Source organism: Belonocnema kinseyi, chromosome 10 (genome assembly GCF_010883055.1).
Source record: "Belonocnema kinseyi isolate 2016_QV_RU_SX_M_011 chromosome 10, B_treatae_v1, whole genome shotgun sequence".
Classification (NCBI taxonomy): domain Eukaryota; kingdom Metazoa; phylum Arthropoda; class Insecta; order Hymenoptera; family Cynipidae; genus Belonocnema; species Belonocnema kinseyi.
Window position 1 is genome coordinate 6,456,762 of NC_046666.1, and position 17,909 is coordinate 6,474,670.

Below are 17,909 nucleotides of genomic sequence, written 5' to 3' on the forward strand. Positions count from 1 at the left end.
GACGAGGCTCTAGAGAGTTCGTATTTTCGTGTACAACGTTACCGGCTGATGCCGTTGGAATTGATTGTTGAAATATATTTTTTTACATCTATTATTATTCAGTTTTGTACTTAAACGTAGTTTTCATTCGGCTCTTGCATTTCTCAAAGTTTGAGACTGATATTTTATGTATAAAAAAAGTTCGAACGTTCACAAAATGTTGAGGTTCAGAAAAAAGATGAAATAATTTTCAGTGAAGTTCCTACCAAATTGCAGTACCAAACGTACTTTATTGTACCCTAATAAATCTTCCAAACTTTCAGCTCGATATTTTATTTACAAAAAAAAGTTCTTAGGTTCAAAAAAACATTCAGTGAACTGAAAAACTGTAGTCGGTAATATAGGTATTTAGATGTGTCACATGCCCTTAAAATCTGCAAAAATCTACATTTTGTTTTATATTAGGAAATCATTTGAAGTTTTACATTAAGTTTGAATCTTCAAAACTTCTACATATCTCTTAAAATTACTCAAATTTTTTCTACAAATAATAAATGTTCAATTGTGATTTATACATCCAAATTGTAAAGAAATTTTTTCAAATTTGCAGAATTTTCTGAAAATTGTAGAAAAAATTCAATTAATTATGATAGATATTTAGAAGTTCTGAAAAAATTTCCAAAATAATTTTAAATTTAAAACAAACTTAAAACAACTTCTAGATTTCTCAAGATTTTGAAATAAAATGTTGAAGCTTTCCAAGGATGTTTAAACTATTTAAAAAGAAAATAATTGAATTTCTAATTGAAGAAGTGTTCAGTTAAAATTTTTTCAATTTATCAATATTTAATGTTTCTAGCTTAAAGTTCCTTAAAATTGTATAATTTTGAACATTTTAAAGTTCATTGATTGATTTTTTAATTTAGAGCATTGAAAATGATAATATGGATTTTTTTTATATTTAAAAATGTTAGTACCTTTAATTTTATACGCGTAAATTATTGAGCATTTGAATACAACATATTTGAATCAAACACTTTTAAATTTCAATTTTAAAAGTTCAAAAATTAACAGTTCCACTTTGAGTACCTTCATTTGCAGCTCAGTTTTTATTAACTCAAGTGGAAAAGTTTTTAGCGTTAGAGTTTTCTTTTTTTAATTTCATTGACCGTGAAAAATGTTTGCGAACCCGTAAAAAATCGGGAAATGACCGGGAATTTATTTCGTCGATTAAAACGAACACCCTGCTTATAATTTTTCTAGCTTTATATTAATTTTAGAATGAACTATTCATTAAAATAGGAAATGCATTTTTTGCAGAAGACAGTTTTGAGTTCTCGATTATTTCTTTGGAGAACAAAACGTGGCATTTTGAAGCTAATAGTATCGAAGACAGAGACAGTTGGATTTCTGCAATCGAGCAGCAAATATTGTCTAGTTTACAAAATAGTGATGGTGATAGGAAAAATGAAACTGACGCTTTCAAAATGCATTGTATAAAAAACAAGGTTTCTGGAAACGATGCCTGCGTTGATTGTGGGGCACCGAGTAAGAAAATTAAAAAAACAAATTATATAAAAAAGATTCTAGAAAGAAAGCTTGATTTTTTTCAGTTTAAAAATGTTTTTTTCTGATTATTTTCCGCAGATCCGGATTGGGCGAGTCTTAATTTGGGAGTTTTAATGTGTATCGAGTGCTCCGGCATTCACAGGAATTTAGGATCTCACATATCCAAAGTCAGATCTTTAGATCTGGACGATTGGTCGTAAGTATCTAAATTCTAGAAAGATTTTTTCTTTAAAGATTTTTCTGATATTAATTATCAAGGTGCCTATCCGATAATTTATAATTTCCGGCCTTTTTCCTATTAATTTTTTAATGTTTGAAAAGAATGATAATTCAGAGTTGGAACAGAGAATGTTTTAAAATCAATTTTGAATTATAATTTCGAGTTTGGGACAGGTAAACAGGGAATTTAATTTAAAAAGCCGGGAATTTACTTCTGATCATAAAAAGTTTAAGTTTTTATTATTTTAATAATATTGATCAATTTAGAAATGTGATTTCTACTTTTCTCTAATTAAATCATAATTTATTGTTGAATTTTTATTATTTTTCGTAATAAGAAAGACCTTTTGTAATTTTTTGCTCTGTGAGATTTTTTTTGCTAACTTAATTTTGATGATCGAATTGATGATATTTCAAACATATGGAAATAATAATTTCAATAATAAGAATAATTTCACTTGAAACAGGGAATTTTTTTAAATATTTTATAACTCAGATTTAGAAGAAACAAAATTTTAAAGAATCCCTGTTCCTAGTCAGAATTTGTCACAATTTGGAAGTTTCCCATTCCTATTTGCGAATTCATATTTCTTAGATAAAAAATCTACTATTCGGTTAAAAGTCAAACTCTTTTGTTAAAAAATTATTATTCTGTTTGAAGATTCATCATTTAAATTGAAAATTCACCTTTCGTTGAAAATGTGATTACTTTATTGAAAATAATTTTTTTTTTTAACTAAAATTGCAACTGTTCTAATAAAAATTGGACTATTTTGCTAGAAATCTATTTTTTTGTTTAGAATTAGATTTTTATAGGGAAATTTAACTGTTCTAGTTTTGGTTAAAGATGTTTTTTTTTTAGGAAAATACAACTATTTGGTTGAAAATTGATATTTTTTATTTAGAAGTTAAAGTAGTTGTTTGAAAATTTATGAACTTTGTGACAAATTCCCCTTCTTGTGTTAAAAAAATAATTTTTACGTTTGAGAATTAATATATGATACAATATATGTCATTTTAGTTGGAAATTCATGAGTGCGGTTGAAAATTAATTCTTTCAAAGGAAAATTGAACTGTCCATTTTCGTTTAAAATTGATCTTTTCTAGTTCAAAATTGAACAAGTTGGGTGAAAATTTGTTTTTTAATTGAAAATATAACCATTTGGTTAAAAAATCCATTTTTTTTTGCAGAAAATTATCATTTACTTTGCAAGTTAATCTTCTTATTTAAAAATTCTCCTTTTCGGTTAAAAATTCAAGTATTCCAGTGAAATGTTTATCATTTCAGATAAAAATTCATTTTTTGGGTATTTGATTGGAAACTTCTTTTGTCTTTGAATGAAATGGAATTTTTTTGTCGAAAATGGATTTTTTTTTTGAATGTTTAATAATTTTAGATAAAAATTCGTTTCTTGGTTTGAACATTAATTTTTGACTGAAAAATTATCATAATTAGTTGAAAATTCATCTTTTATCGTATAAATTAATATTCTTGGTTAAAGGTTCATATCTTTTTTTTTTAAATTCAATTATTCTAGTAAAAGATTCATCACTTTAGTTGAAAATTTATCTTTCTGGTTTAAAATTTAACTATTCCAGTTAAAGTTTTACAATTTTAGGTGAAAACTCGTCACTTAGGTTGAAAATGTAACTATTTTTTTCTGGAAAATAATTTTTTTAACTGAAAATTTAACTTATTCCAAATGAATATTCCATAGTTTTAGTTGAAAATGCGTCTGTTTGATTAAACATACATTTTTTTAACTTCAAATTTAATTATTTAGATTTTGATTGACGTTTATCTTTTTTAGTACAAATTAATTTGTTGTTGTTGAAAACTTAACTATTTTAGTTGAAGATTAATTGTTTTTTAATTGTAAACTCATCTTTTTGGTTTAGAATTTAACTATTCCAGTTTGAGATGAATCATTATAGTTGGAAATTCATCAGTTATTATGAAAATTGAACTGTTTTCTTGAATTTTATTTTATTTTTTGTTGAAAATTAATTTTTTTCAACTATCAGTTTAACTATTATATTTTTTTGTTAAAAATCGATATTTTTTAGTGCAAAATTTAAATATTTGTTCCAAAGAATGAACGTCATTAATTAAAATACATTTTTGCGTTTATCGGTAAGTATGATTATGTTACTTTTAGTTAACAGAAAAAAATAGAAAAACTTGACCAGGAAATGCCCGGGAATTTAAAATTGTCCGCCGAATCGCCACCATGGAATTGTCACACCAAATTTTTTACTGAAATTCCCTATCCCAAACTCAACATTACAATTCATTACTAAAATTTTGCGTCCCAAAGTCAGAATTATAAGTCTTTTAAAGTGGCCACTGGACCGGGAAAACGGGAAATGACAGTGAATTTATTTCTTGACCGGGAATTTTACAAATTTTCAGAAGAAAAATCTTTCCGAATTCGATTTAAACAGTTTTAAAATAATTAGTTGAATTTATATTTGTTTAATTTATGATATCATTCAGTTTATAATGCCTATTTTAATTATAAATTAAAAACGTTTAAAGTTGTACATTTTTGATAAAAAAACAGTTTTATTTTATCAACTGCAAATGTAAATAAATAATTTTTTAAATGGATCGGTACTTTAAGTATTAAAAACTGTAAAATAATTAATCTGATAAAACGATTATAAAATCGTTGAAAGTTAAAGAATTTCCAGATTCGTAATTAATTCGTAATTAAAGGCTTTTATCAAATTAAAAATATTGTTTCAGTCTAAATTATTCCATTTTTAACCCATTTAATTAAAAAAATGTTGATTAAGAAAAAGGATAATTATTTAATATTTAGCAATATTTGACTTATAAATTAAGACGACTAAATTGAAGCCAAATATTTAAAAGTAAACAATTTGAAACTTAAATGTTTGACATAAAAAGTTTTTAATTGTTAAAAAATGTAAAAGCTTCTAACATTTTAACGGTACAATTTTTATTGTTTTACTTAATAAAATGTTTAATTTGTAAGCGAAATTCTTGAATTTTGATGTATAAATAATGATTGAACACGTATTATGTTTAGAAAAATTTGAGTAATTTTGAGAGATACTTAGAAGTGTTGAAAAGATTAAAAATTAATTTAAAACTTAAAATGATGTCAAGTAATTTAAACGAAGTGTTTGAAAAAAAATTCAGAACTTCTAAAGATATTTTAAACTGAATAAATTTTTTTTCTACAATTTTTAGAAAATCTTAAAAATGAAAAAGAATCCTTAAATTTTTCCCGAGTCGTTTTTAATAATATTGGAATGATCTTAAAATCTTTTTGAATATTCTGTTAAAATAATTTTTCAAAATGAAAAATCATTTTCAATTTTCCTAGGAATTTTAAGGTAATTGTTTTATTCGTTTGAAGCCTTTCACAGTTCTTAAAAAGCCTCTAAATTTTTTGTAAATTACAAAAATCGACATTTTGTTTTAAATTAGGTTGTATTTGCACCGAAATTTCGTTACGTATAACCAAATTTTTTCGGTAAACACACTTCGTGAAAATTATTTGAATCATTTCAAGTTCTAAATTAATTTTTAACCTTTTTCAAACTTCTAAATATCTCTTATAATTACTCTAATTGTTTATAAAAATAATAAGTGTTCAATTGTTATTTAGAAATACACATTTTTAAGGACAGTTTTTTAAATTCGCAGGATTTTCTAAAATTTGTAGGACAACTTCAATTAATTTTTTAAATTATTCAAAGTTTTGAAAAAATTTCGAAAATAAAGCTAAATTTGAAAAAATTTAAAACTACTTCTAGATTTCTCAAGATTTTGAAATACAATTTTAAAGTTTTAAATACACTGTTTTTTTTTAGAAAATTCGTCTTTTTGGCTTGAAAATTCAACATTTTTGATGAAATTTTTATTCTTTCTTGATGGAAAATTGAACTCTTTTTTCAAAAGTTCATCTTTTTGATTAAAAATTATTCTATCTTAGTATAAGATTTATCTTTGTTGTGTAACAATGAAACTGTTTGGTTGAAAAATCAACTTTTTGATTTAAAATTAACTTTTTGATTGAAAGCTTATATATATATTTTTTTAAATCAACTATTTTGTATATTTTTGTGTTGTTTTGAAAAATCATATTTTTGAGTTAAAAATGTAACTGTTTTGTAGATCATTTTAATTTATTTAATCTTTGTATTTGGAATTCGTCTGGTTCAAAATTCTTTTTTGCTTTGTTTTAAATTGATGTTTTTTGCTTTAAAAGTTTTTCTTTGATAAAAAGTACATTTTTAAACTGAAAATTTAACTGTTTCATTTTTGGTTACGAACTTATGTTTTTCACTTGAAAATTAATATATTTTGTCAAAAATCTGTCGTTTTTTATAAATTTTTTATTATAAATTGATTTTTTTAGTTCAAATTTTAACTATCTGATTGAAAATTCATGTATTCTGTTAAAATTCGTCATTTTTACCAGAAAATTAATCTTCTCGGTTATAAATTAATTTTTTTTCGAAATTCAACAATTTGGCTAAAAAATAATTTTTTGTTGTGTATAAAAGTCATTTTTCTTGGTTGAAAATCAATCTTTCTTTATTAAAAATTGACTTTTTGTTGAGAATTTCATTTTTCGGGTTACAAATTAAAATATCTTTGTAAAAATTCGTCTTTTGTATGAAAATTAATCTTTCTTGGATGAAAATTCATCTCTGCAGGTTGAAAATTCAACGATTTGGTTAAGAATTAAACTATTTTGTTGGAAATTTAATTACTTGGTTGTAAATTCATCTTTCTATGTTAAAAATCAAACTGTTTCGTTGAGAATTAGCTTTTTTGTTGAAAATTCCTATTTTTGCGTCAAAAATTGAACTTTTTAAAAAAGAAAATGCATCTTTTTGTATTGGCAATTCAACAATTTGGTTGAAAATCCATTTTTTGTTTACAGTTTATATTTTTTGTGGTTACAGTATTTTAGAAGAAAATGCAACGATTCCCGGGTCGTTTTTAATAATATTGGAATTCTCTTAAAATCTTTTTGAATAATCTGTTAAAATAATTTTTCAAAAGGAAAAATCATTATCAATTTTCCTAGGAATTTTAAGAAAATGTTTTGATTCGTTTGGAGCCTTTCGCAATTCTTAAAAAGGATCTAAATTTTGTGTAAACTGCAAAAATCTACATTTTTTAAATTCGCAGGATTTTCTAAAAATTTTAGGACAAATTCAATTAATTTTTAAAGCTATTGAGAAGTTTTGAAAAAATTTTAAAATACTTATAGATTTTGCAAGATTTTGAAATACAATTTTAAAGTTTTTCAAGGATGCTTAAACCATTTAAAATAAAAATAATTAAAATTCTAATTTAAGAACTTTTAAGTTGAAAAAAAATGTAAATTTTAAAATATTTATTGGCCTAAAATAACTGAATAATATAATTTTGACCATTTTTGAAGTTCATTGATTTATTCTTTAATTTAGAGAACTTAATCGAAATATTTGAACTCTATAATTTATTAATGTTTTTTATAATTTATGAATTTATGAATGAATTTAAAAACTTTTAAACTTCAATTTTAAAAGTTAAAAATTCAAGAGTTCCACTTTGATTGCTTTAGTTTGTTGTTTATTTTGTATTACTGGTAGTTTTACTGTTTAGCTTTATATTACGATTTTTTTACATTTTATTGATCGGGAAAAATATTTTCGAACCGGGGAAAACCCGGGAATTTTGTTCTTTGATTAAAACGGTCATCCTGGTCTTTGCGAATTTCTCTGTTCAAATGTCAGAATTATATTTCATTTCCCGTTTTTTCCGCGTCGTTTTCCAATTTCTCGGACTCTGATTATATGAAACTATTCTGATTTAAAAACGTAATATTTTTTTTATTTTAGGGCAGGCCAATTGAGTGTTATGTTGGCACTGGGAAATGACATAGCCAACAGTGTATGGGAATATTGTCTAAATGGGAAGCAAAAACCAAACAGTGATTCGACTAGAGAAGAAAAGGAGCAATGGGTCAGGTGGAAATACGAAGACAAGGCCTTTCTGCCTCCCATTAATCCGAACATTTCTCTCGGAAAATTACTCATCGACTCCGTTTGCAGGTCCGTTTCAGTAATTAACAGGGTGGTCCCAAGCCAGGAAAAACCCGGAAATTAGGGGAAAAGTTAGGGAATTTTTTTGATCAGGGAAAGTGAGGGATTTTTATGAAAAAAATTGGTTCAAGTCGGGGAATTTCTGTAAGAAGCACCTTTTTTTTCTCAAATCACTTTTTAGTAACTTTTTTTTTTTAATGAAAAGATCACTTTAGTCACTTTTCTTTTTAAAAAATTAACCCACGGGGTTAACCAGTTCAATTTAAGGTATTTAAAAAAAATTCCAAGGATTTTTGTTCATACATGTACAATAGTTTTAAGGGATATCTAGAAATTTCAAAGTATTTGAATTTTTTTTTTTTTAGTTTGAAAGAATTTGAAATGTTTTAGGTCATTTTAAAAGTTTGCAGCGAATTTTCAATCGATTTCAATCGTTTGAAGGGATTTCAAAGTGTTTGAATGACTTTAGGGTATTAACAAAAATTGCTAGGAATTTTCAAGAACCTTGCAAAGTTGCAAATAATATCAAAAGATTTTGATTATTTTAGGGTATTTTAACAGATTTCAAGGATTTTTTAATAGATTTCAGTAATTTAAAGGGATTTTAAAGAATTTAAAAGATTTTAGGGTACATTTAAAAATTCCAAGGAATTATCAAAAGTCTTAAAAATTTTTAAGTTTATAAATTTTCAAGTTTCAAGAACTTTTTTAATCATTTTAGGGCATTTTAAAATACTGCAAGGAATTTTTAATATATTTTTTTTTAGGTTTTCGAAATTATTTTAAAGATTTTAGGGTAATTAAAAAAATTTCAAGAGTTTAAAAATGTTGCAAGGAGTTTCAAAAGATTTCAAAGGATTTGAAGAAGTTTAGGCTATTTTAAAAGATTTCAATAATTTGAAGGGATTTCATTCTTTGAAACATTTTCGGGTAAATTACAATGTCGCGGATGTTAGATCCGCAAAACTATTTTTTCCTGCTCATTTGTGCCGTAAACGGTTTTTCGAAAAATTCCAAAAACCCAACCGTTCAAAAAAAAATGTATTACTTTTAAAATTTTGGAAAAACTCAAACTTGTTCTCAGTTTTACTCTACAAATGCAGTCTTTATTTCCTCTAACAAAATTACTTAAGAACAAAATTTGCCATCTTAAAACCAAAAATATAAAAATTTTGAATAAAATTACGTGAGATCAACAATTCTCAAATTAAAACTCAAAATGTAAAACTCAAAAAACATAAAAGATACAAAAAATATTAAAATTTCGAAAAAATAAAAATTGTGCTGAATTTTGCTTGACGAATGAAGTCTTTATTTCCTATAACAAAATTACGTGATATCAACAGTTCTCATATTAAAACTCAAAATGTAAAAATAAATAAATTTTGTTTTGTTTTCTTAACGGTTAGGTTTTTGGAATTTTTCTTACCCGCACAAAATTGTGTATACTTCGAGCAACTCCAAGTAATTTTTAATTGATTCCAATCATTTAAAGGGACTCCAAACGATTCGAAATATTTTAGGGCCTTACAAAAATTCCAAGGAATTCTTATGATTTTAAAAATATTTCAGGGCATTCTTAAAGATTCCAAGAAATTTGTAATATATCTCAATAATTTGCAGGAATTCCAAAAGATTTAAAATATTTAAGGGTATTTAAAAAAATTTCAAGGATTTTTTATGAATTTAAAAACTTGCAAAGGACTTCAAAGAGTTTGAGCGAATTTTGAGTTTTTTTTTGTTTAATTCTAAGGAATATTCACAAGCTTTAAAAAGTTTCAAGGGATTTAAAAAGATTTTAAATATTCTAGGGTATTTTAATATACTCCCAGCAATTTGTAATGGATTTCAATAATTTGAAGGGATCCCAAATGATTTTAAAGATTTTAGTTTATTTAAAAAAATTCCAAGGAATTTTCAAGAGCCTTAAAATGTTTCAACAGATTTTAAAGAATTAAAAATATTTTAAGGTATTTCAAAAAATTTTAACATCAATAATTTTTAAAAGTTGCAAATAATTGAAATATTTTAGGGTATTTAAAAAAAATCTAATTAATATTCAGAAGCTTTTAAAAGTTTCAAGGTGGTTCAAAATATTTAAAAGGATTTTAAATATTTTAGAGTATTTAAAAAGTTTACATTGAATTTTTGATAGATTTGAATCATTTGAAGGGATTTCACAGGATTTTAAAGATTTTAGGATACTTTTAAAAATTTCAAGAAATTTCCAAGAGTCTTTCAAAGTTTTCAAGTTTTTTTCAAAAGTTTAAAAAGGATTTGAAATAATTTGGGGTATTTTTTGAAAATTCCAAGGAATTTAAAATGTACTTCAGTAGTTTGAAGAGATTTCAAAAGAGTTTCAAATATACATCAATCGAAATATTTTTGTGTAATTTAAAAGATTGTAAGGAACTTATCATGGATTTCAAAAATTTCAAGGGATTTAAAAATATTTCGAAGGAGTTGCAATATTTTAGGATATTTTAAAAGATTTAAAGGAGTATTTAATAGGTTTCAATAATTTGATGAGATTCCAAGAGATTTTAAATAGTTTAGGCTATTTAAAAATATTCCTAGAAATTTTGAATAGATTCAATAATTTAAATTGGTTTTAAAAAGTTTAAATAATTGTATGGAATTTTAAAAAATCCGAGGAATTTTCAAGATCTTTGAAAAGTTTCAAGGCCTTACCAAAGATCTTTAAAAAATTTATATAATTTAGGGTATATTAATAGATTCCAAGAAATGTTCAAAATATTTTAGTAATTTAATCGGGTTTCGAAGGTTTTGAAATATTTTAGGGATTTTAAAATTATTTTAAAAATATTTCAAGGTATTTTCAAGAACCTCAAAAAGTTTTGAGTTATTTTCAAATATAGGTAATTTAAAAATATTCTAAGAAATTTTCCAGTGATTAAAAAACTTTCAAGGCATTTTCAAGGATTTTAATTATTTTAAGGTATATGTTTAAACTGTCATGTAATATTTTTAAATATTTCAAAGAATTTTCCAAGATTTCAGGAAATATCACTAGGTTTCATCAAATTTCACAGAATTTGATATTATTTTAATAGATTTCAAAGAGTTTATTCACAAAAAAGGAATGTATTTCGTAAGTTTGTGAAAAATTTAAAAAGATTTTCTTATCTTTTTTACAATTCATTTGTAATTCACCCTGAATTCTTTTTAATTCAATGATTTTTTTCCATGTTTTGAATTGTATTCAATTCGCAGATCTGAGAATAATAAATTAAAGATTTATAATTTAAAATTTTAAATTATTATTATCGATTTATAAAAAATTCTTTATTAAAAATTTTACAAGATTAGAATTTTGTCTTTAAATATTAATGGTCAGGGCATTTTGAAAATGAAGTTTTGCGGCCACCTTGAATTAACTCTTTTAAATTTATTCTTGAAAACTATTTTTATTGAAACGAATGTTTGAAATTATCGAATTTATTTTATATTTATATAGGGGAGACATGCGAGCGTTTACATTGTGCCTAGCTAGATGTAGTTACGAGGATATTAATGTGTCTGTGAGTGCCGAAGATCTACGAACGCCTCTTCATCTTGCATGTGCAACTGGAAATCTAGCCATGGCACAACAATTGATATGGGTAAGCAACAATTTTTTTTTTTAATATAGAAATACTATACTTTTTCTCTGATTCTATCAATATCAATTTTGCAGGATAAGCTCTAGATCGGGAATTTAAAGAATTTTTGTGCAGAAAAAGAGGAGGAAATTAAAAAAAAAAAAATATTTTTAATGGCAAGGGGAATTTATTTTCTAACATTTTTATTGCGTTTTGTTTACGATGATATAGGAAAATATATTTTCTTTCATTGTTTCCGAATTTAAAAAAAAAATGTTGCAGAAGAACAGAAGGAAATTTTGTTTTTATATATTTTTTTTAATAGGAAGAGGAATTTTGTGTTTTTAAATTTTTATTGAGTTTTGTTTAAGATAAAAGAGGAAAATATATTTTCTTTAATTGTTTCTGAATTTCATGAATGGTTTTTAACATTTTTATTGAGATGGAAGCGAGACAATTTAGGAATTGATTCTATTCTGTTCTATTTTTAAATATAGAGCCTTTAAATATACTATTAATATAAATTTTTCAGGATGGGCGTAAATTGGGAATTAAGAAAAGCAGAAGGGTTTTTGGTTTTTAATTTTATTTCTGAATTGGAAGAGATATTTTTGTGTTTTTATCTCTTATTGATCTGAAGGCAACCCAATTCTTTTTATATATATTTAAAAGATGAAAGCGGTGAATTTTTCATTTTGAATTATTAATCTTGAATATTGATTTGATATTTTACAATTTTGAATCTTTTATTTTGATATAATGCTTGATTTTGAAGTACTATGAAACTTTTCCTTTTCTTCGTTCTTTCCGTTTAAATGTGGATGTAATTAACCAAACTCCATAAGAAAATCTAACTTATTTTGGTTCAGAGTTATTATTTTTTTGGGTTGAAAACTCTTATTATTTTTTGGATTAGGAATTTATTTCGTTTGGTTAAAAATTATTTTATTTTTTTGTTAAAAATTACTATTTTGTTTAAAATTTATACATTTGGTTTTAAATTTACGTTTTTGGTTAGATTATTCTTTTTTTGTTGAAAATTCATCCTTATTGTTTAAAAATGCAATTGTTTGGTTGAAATTTGAACTACTTTATAAAAGAATGCATTTTTTGTTTAAAACTCATCATTTCCTTTACAAATTCATTCATATGGATGTATATGAACTTTTTTTTTTAAATACACTGTCTTTTTTTTAGAAAATTCGTCTTTTTGGCTTGAAAATTCAACAATTTTGATAAAATTTGTATTCTTTATTGACTTTAAATTCTTTCTTTGTTGAAAATTGAACTCTTTTGTCGAAAATTCATCTTTTTGTTTAAAAGTTATTCTATCTTAGTACAAGATTTGTATTTGTTGGGTAAAAATGAAACTGGTTTGTTGAAAAATAAACTTTTTGCTTGAAAATTAACTTTTTGATTAAAAGTTTATTTTTTTGTTTCAAATTCAACCATTTTCGTAGATTGGTCATTTATTTAGTTAATAATTTAAATATTTTGTAGATTTTTGTTTCGCTTTGAAAAATCATATTTTCTAGTTGAAAATTTACCTGTTTGTAGATCATTTTAATTTCTTTAATCTTTGTATTTTGAATTCGCCTATTGAAAATTCGTTTTTGTTTTGTTTTAAATCGATGTATACTGCTTTAAAAGTTACCTGAATTTTAAAACATTTGACATTTCATCTTGAAAACTTAACTTTTTCATTTTTGGTTACGAACTTATCTTTTTCATTTGAAAATTAATATTTTTGGTCCAAAATTTATCATTTTTTAATGAAAATTAATTTTCTCGTGGTTATAAATTGATTTTTTTTAGTTCAAAATTTAACTATCTGATGGAAAATTTATGTGTTTTGTTAAAATTCGTCATTTTCGGAAGAAAATTAATCTTCTCGGTTATAAATTGATTTTTTTTCAAAATTCAACTATCTGGTTAAAAAAATATTTTTTTTTTGTATATACAAGTCATATTTCTTGGTTGAAAATAAATTTTTCTTCGTTAAAAATTTCTTTTTTTCGGGTTACAAATTAAAATATCTTTGTAAAAATTCGTCTTTTGTATGAAAATTAATCTCTCTTGGATAAAAATTCATCTCTGCAGACTGAAAATTCAACGAGTTGGTTAAGAATTAAACGATTTTGTTGAAAATTTAATTATTTGGTTGTAATTCCATGATTGTATGTTAAAAATTAAACTGTATTTTAGAGGAAAGTGCAACGATTTGGTAAAAATTAAACTATTTATTTGAAATTTTAATTCTTTGGTAGGAAATGCACTTTCCTATATTTTGTTGAAAACTCACATTTTTGGGTTGAAAATTTAACTGTTTGGTACAAAAATTAATCTTCTTGGCTTGCAAATTTAACAATTTGTTTATGAATGAACTTTTTTGTTAAAATTTCATATTTTTGGTTGTAAATTCAACTACTTTGATACAAAATTAACTTATTCCTTTTTTTTACAAATATAGTTTTGGGGAAAAAACTGATTTGTAAATAGTTTTTCTTGTAGGCTTCAAAACTCAACAATTTTCGTGAAAATTGATGTATTTTGTTGAAAATTAATTTTCTTTGAGGATTAAATTATTTGGTTAAAAAATCGTCTTTTATGGTTGAATTCTACTGTTTGAAAATCATTTTTTGTTTAAATTAATTTCAATTGAAAATGTATCGATTCCATTTTGATTGAAAACTTATATTTTTTAGTTGAAAATTCCACTATTCTGTTGAAAATTAATCTTTTTTGAGTGTAAATAAACTCTCTTTAAAAAATGGACCTTTTCCGATTTAAAACTCAACTATTTTCTAAAACATTATTTTTTCGTTCAATTCTACTACCTTAAAATTCATCTTTTCTTGTATATAAATTAATTTTCTACTCTTCTTGGTTGAATATTAGTATAATTAATCTGTTTTCACTGAAAATTATATTATTTTTGATGAAAATCTTAGAAATTTAAATGTTATTTAAAATAATATATTCCTCTATTCTTGTAAAAAAAATCACCCTATTTCCCCTGGTTTGAGAGAATTTTGGGCTGTGAAGTTTGTATACATAATTGAACGTCCATTTGCAAACAGGGAAATCACCGAAAAAAATTGTCCAGCATTTTGTTGGCAACCCTGCGTGTAACTTTTACCAGATTTTGGCGCGAAATTTAAATATTAAGATTGAATATTTTTTTTAAAGTGACCAATTTTCTTGATAAAAACAAGGTATTTCGTCAAAAAAAAAAAGTAATTCGTATAATGTAATTTTTATCTACAGCATAAGGCGAATCCTCAAAACCTGGACCACGAAGGTCGAACTTGCATGTCATACGTGCGAGCGTTGGAGAGGACACTTGACAATTCGTCGGATTCTTTGGAGATGCAAAAGCTTTTGCAAGTTCTGGAACAGGCGAGTGTTTCTGGTAATGATGAACCAGATATGGCCCAGTATTAATAATTAATTTTCGGTAGTGTCTCAGGAAATGTTATGAATTTTTTGGATAACATAAATTGTTATTACCTACTATGTACTTACCGTGTGATAGTGCTTTAACGGCTTTTATACAAGAGACTTGATTTGTAAGTTGTAACGAACTCGAATTGCCGATTTGAATTTCGTCATGAGCTGTTTTTCCATTTATTCAGACTCGATGATTTACTCGAAAAAAGAATGATTAATTAGAGGCCGTTCATTGGTTCGGGAAATTTTAGCTTGAAGATAATCGTAACGTCACTCGATTCGCGATTCTAATTTAATTTAATTTAATTTAATTTAATTTTGTTGTCATTCGTAAAACTCTTGAATTGTCCGTAGAAATTGAATCTTTTAGAGGCGAGTCGAGTGTATGTTGACAATGACTGAGAAGTACAAAACACTCATAAATCTAGTTATATTTATACATTTAATGTATTTAAATCGTGCTTTTACAATTTTCATGTTAATGAAATATACCGTATTGTCTCATAATCATCGGGCTTTTCTTCATTTGAGATTCGGTTTGAAAATATCTATTTTTAACGCGGCTGTTACGTTTTAGTAACTAAATATCAGGATTTAAAAATTTAAAATAAACTTCCTTATAGGAAATTTTCATTCTGGAATTTTTGTTCAGTAAGTTTTTTTGTTTTTTTTTTACTAAAAATTTTGTCTATTTCGCATCCAAATTCCCAAAATGCTAGGTTTTTCCATTGATTTGCTTGACTTCGGATCTTCTATTGTTATCAAATATTTGTAGGTTCAGTTTGTATTGAATTGTTTGAATAAGGTAAAGTTTTTAAATACTCACTACAAAATGCAGCGGTCATGTAACGAGCGGCTCGCGAATTGCAAATTTGCTAAATTGTAAATAACTGAAATGAAAAATGTTTAGAATATTCAATGAGGATAGAATTATTTCCTTTAATAAATGTCATGACATATTTACTGGTTTTAATTTAGAAAATAGAGACGTTTTATTTATTTTATTATGGTTGTTTAATTATTTTCAATAGAATGTAATATTTTATTGTATAGTAGACCTTAATTAAACCTAATTTAGAAACAATAGGATTTTTATTCAGCTTTTTCATAATGAAAATTAAGAAGTAGACTGAATTAATTTTATGTAGGTATAATAAATTATTTTATAATATGCAATCAGAGACTCTTGAATTTTTATTCTGAAATAAAAAATATATATATTTCGAGAGTTTCGGTTTAAAATATTTTAGGAATTTTAAACGATATTAAAATTTCAGTTTATAGCTATAATCAAATTTTAAGGATCTCTAAATAAAAATATTTCAAAAACCAATGTGTTATATTTAAACATTTAATTCTGTATTAATACAAATAAAAAAAATGTGTGCAGTGGAAAATTTATTTTGTAAGCAAAATTGGCAGATTTCTAAGATCATATTTTATAAGTAGTAAGACTGAATTAAAATTCCTATTTATTTATCATCTTCCCTTTTCACCTTTTTTATCGTTTTCATTTAAATGAGTTTAAAATTTAAGTATTTGGTTGGAAATTAACTTTTTTTTTTTGTTGAAAATTCAACTAATTTTTAGAAAATTTGTTTTTTTGGCTTGAAAATTCAACTTCTTAGGTTAAAAAATTGATATTTTTTGATGAGATTTCATCTTTTTTGTAGAAAATTAATCTTCTTTATAGAAAATTCACCCTTTTGCTTAAAATATCAACTACTTAATGAAAAGATTAAGTACTTTATTCAAAATTATTTCTTTTTTTGGTTGAGGACTCATTTTAGATGAAAATAATTTTTTTTAATGGAAATGTAACTATTTTATTGAAAACTCATTCTTTTTTTGTTAAAAATTAATTTTTTGACTGAAAATTAAATCTCTTTGTTTAAAAATTCATAAATTTTCATGAAAATCTATCTTTTGATTATAAAAAATTAATCTTCAAATAAAATTCAACCTTTTGGTTAAAATATCAACTAGTTAGTTAAAAGATTAAGTACTTTGTTAAAAATTAATTTTTTGGTAGAGTATTCTTTATTTTAGTTAAAAATTCATCTCTTTTGTTTAAAATTCGTTCTTTTGTTAAACATTAATTTTTTTATTGAAAATTTAAATTCATTTTAGAAGTTGGATTTTAATTAAACAATCAACCTCTGGTTAAAAATTAATCTATTTTGTTGAAAATTCGTATTTTTTTTCGTAGAAAATTATTCTTCTTCGTAGAAAATTAAACTATTTGGTTAAAAATTAACTTTTTTTTGTTAAGAACTCAACTACTTTGTAGAAAATTGATCTTTTAGGCTTGAAAATTGAACTTGTCAGGTTAAAAATTGATATATTTTGATGAGAATTCATCTTAAAAAGATCATTTTTTCTATCCCTCTCTGCTCGAAAATTCAACAATTTGGTTGAAAATTCATCTAATTAGCTAAACCTTAAAATAATTTGTTAAAAATTATTACATCTTGGTTAAAAATTTATCTACTAAGCTAAATGTTGAATTAATTTGTTACAAATTAAATTTGTTTTAAAGTTTGATTTTAATTAAAAAATCAATCTCTAGTTAACAATTCATCTTTTTAGTTGAAAATAAAAAATTAATCTCTTTGGTTAAAAATTCATAAATTTTGATGAAAAGTCATCTTTTTTTAAAGTAAATTAATCTTCTTCGTAGAAAACTCAACTATTTGGTTGAAAATTAATTTTGTTGTTGTTGAAAACAACTACTTTGTACAAAATTGGTCATTTTGCCTTGAAAATTCAACTTCTCAGTTTAAATATTGATATATTTTGTTTAGAATGAATCTTCTTTAGTAGAAAATTAATCTCCTTCATAGAATCTCCTTCATTTAGAATTTTTTGTTGGTTGACGATTAATTTTATTTGAAAAATTAATCTCTGTTTAAAAATGCATCTATTTGGTGGAAAATTAATATTTTTTGGTAGAAAATTAATCTTCTTCGTAGAAAATTCAACTACTTTTTTAAAAATTATTTTTTGCTTTGATTG

General features: G+C 24.1%; 1 protein-coding gene across 2 annotated transcripts in view; it reads left to right on the plus strand.

Annotated features, from left to right (window-relative positions):
• The window catches only part of LOC117181358 (centaurin-gamma-1A), a 39,673-nt gene extending 24,272 nt beyond the window's left edge, over window positions 1-15,401 (plus strand). The window contains exons 9-13 of one of the 2 annotated variants that reach the window (XM_033373947.1): window positions 1,300-1,527; window positions 1,627-1,744; window positions 7,639-7,851; window positions 11,321-11,465; window positions 14,712-15,401. In XM_033373947.1, the coding sequence (XP_033229838.1) occupies window positions 1,300-1,527; window positions 1,627-1,744; window positions 7,639-7,851; window positions 11,321-11,465; window positions 14,712-14,888 (881 nt within the window). In that variant the 3' untranslated portion in view covers window positions 14,889-15,401. The remainder of the gene's footprint in view (window positions 1-1,299; window positions 1,528-1,626; window positions 1,745-7,638; window positions 7,852-11,320; window positions 11,466-14,711) is intronic. The other variant, XM_033373948.1, reaches the window with a different exon arrangement.
• The last annotated feature ends 2,508 nt before the right edge of the window (window positions 15,402-17,909 follow it).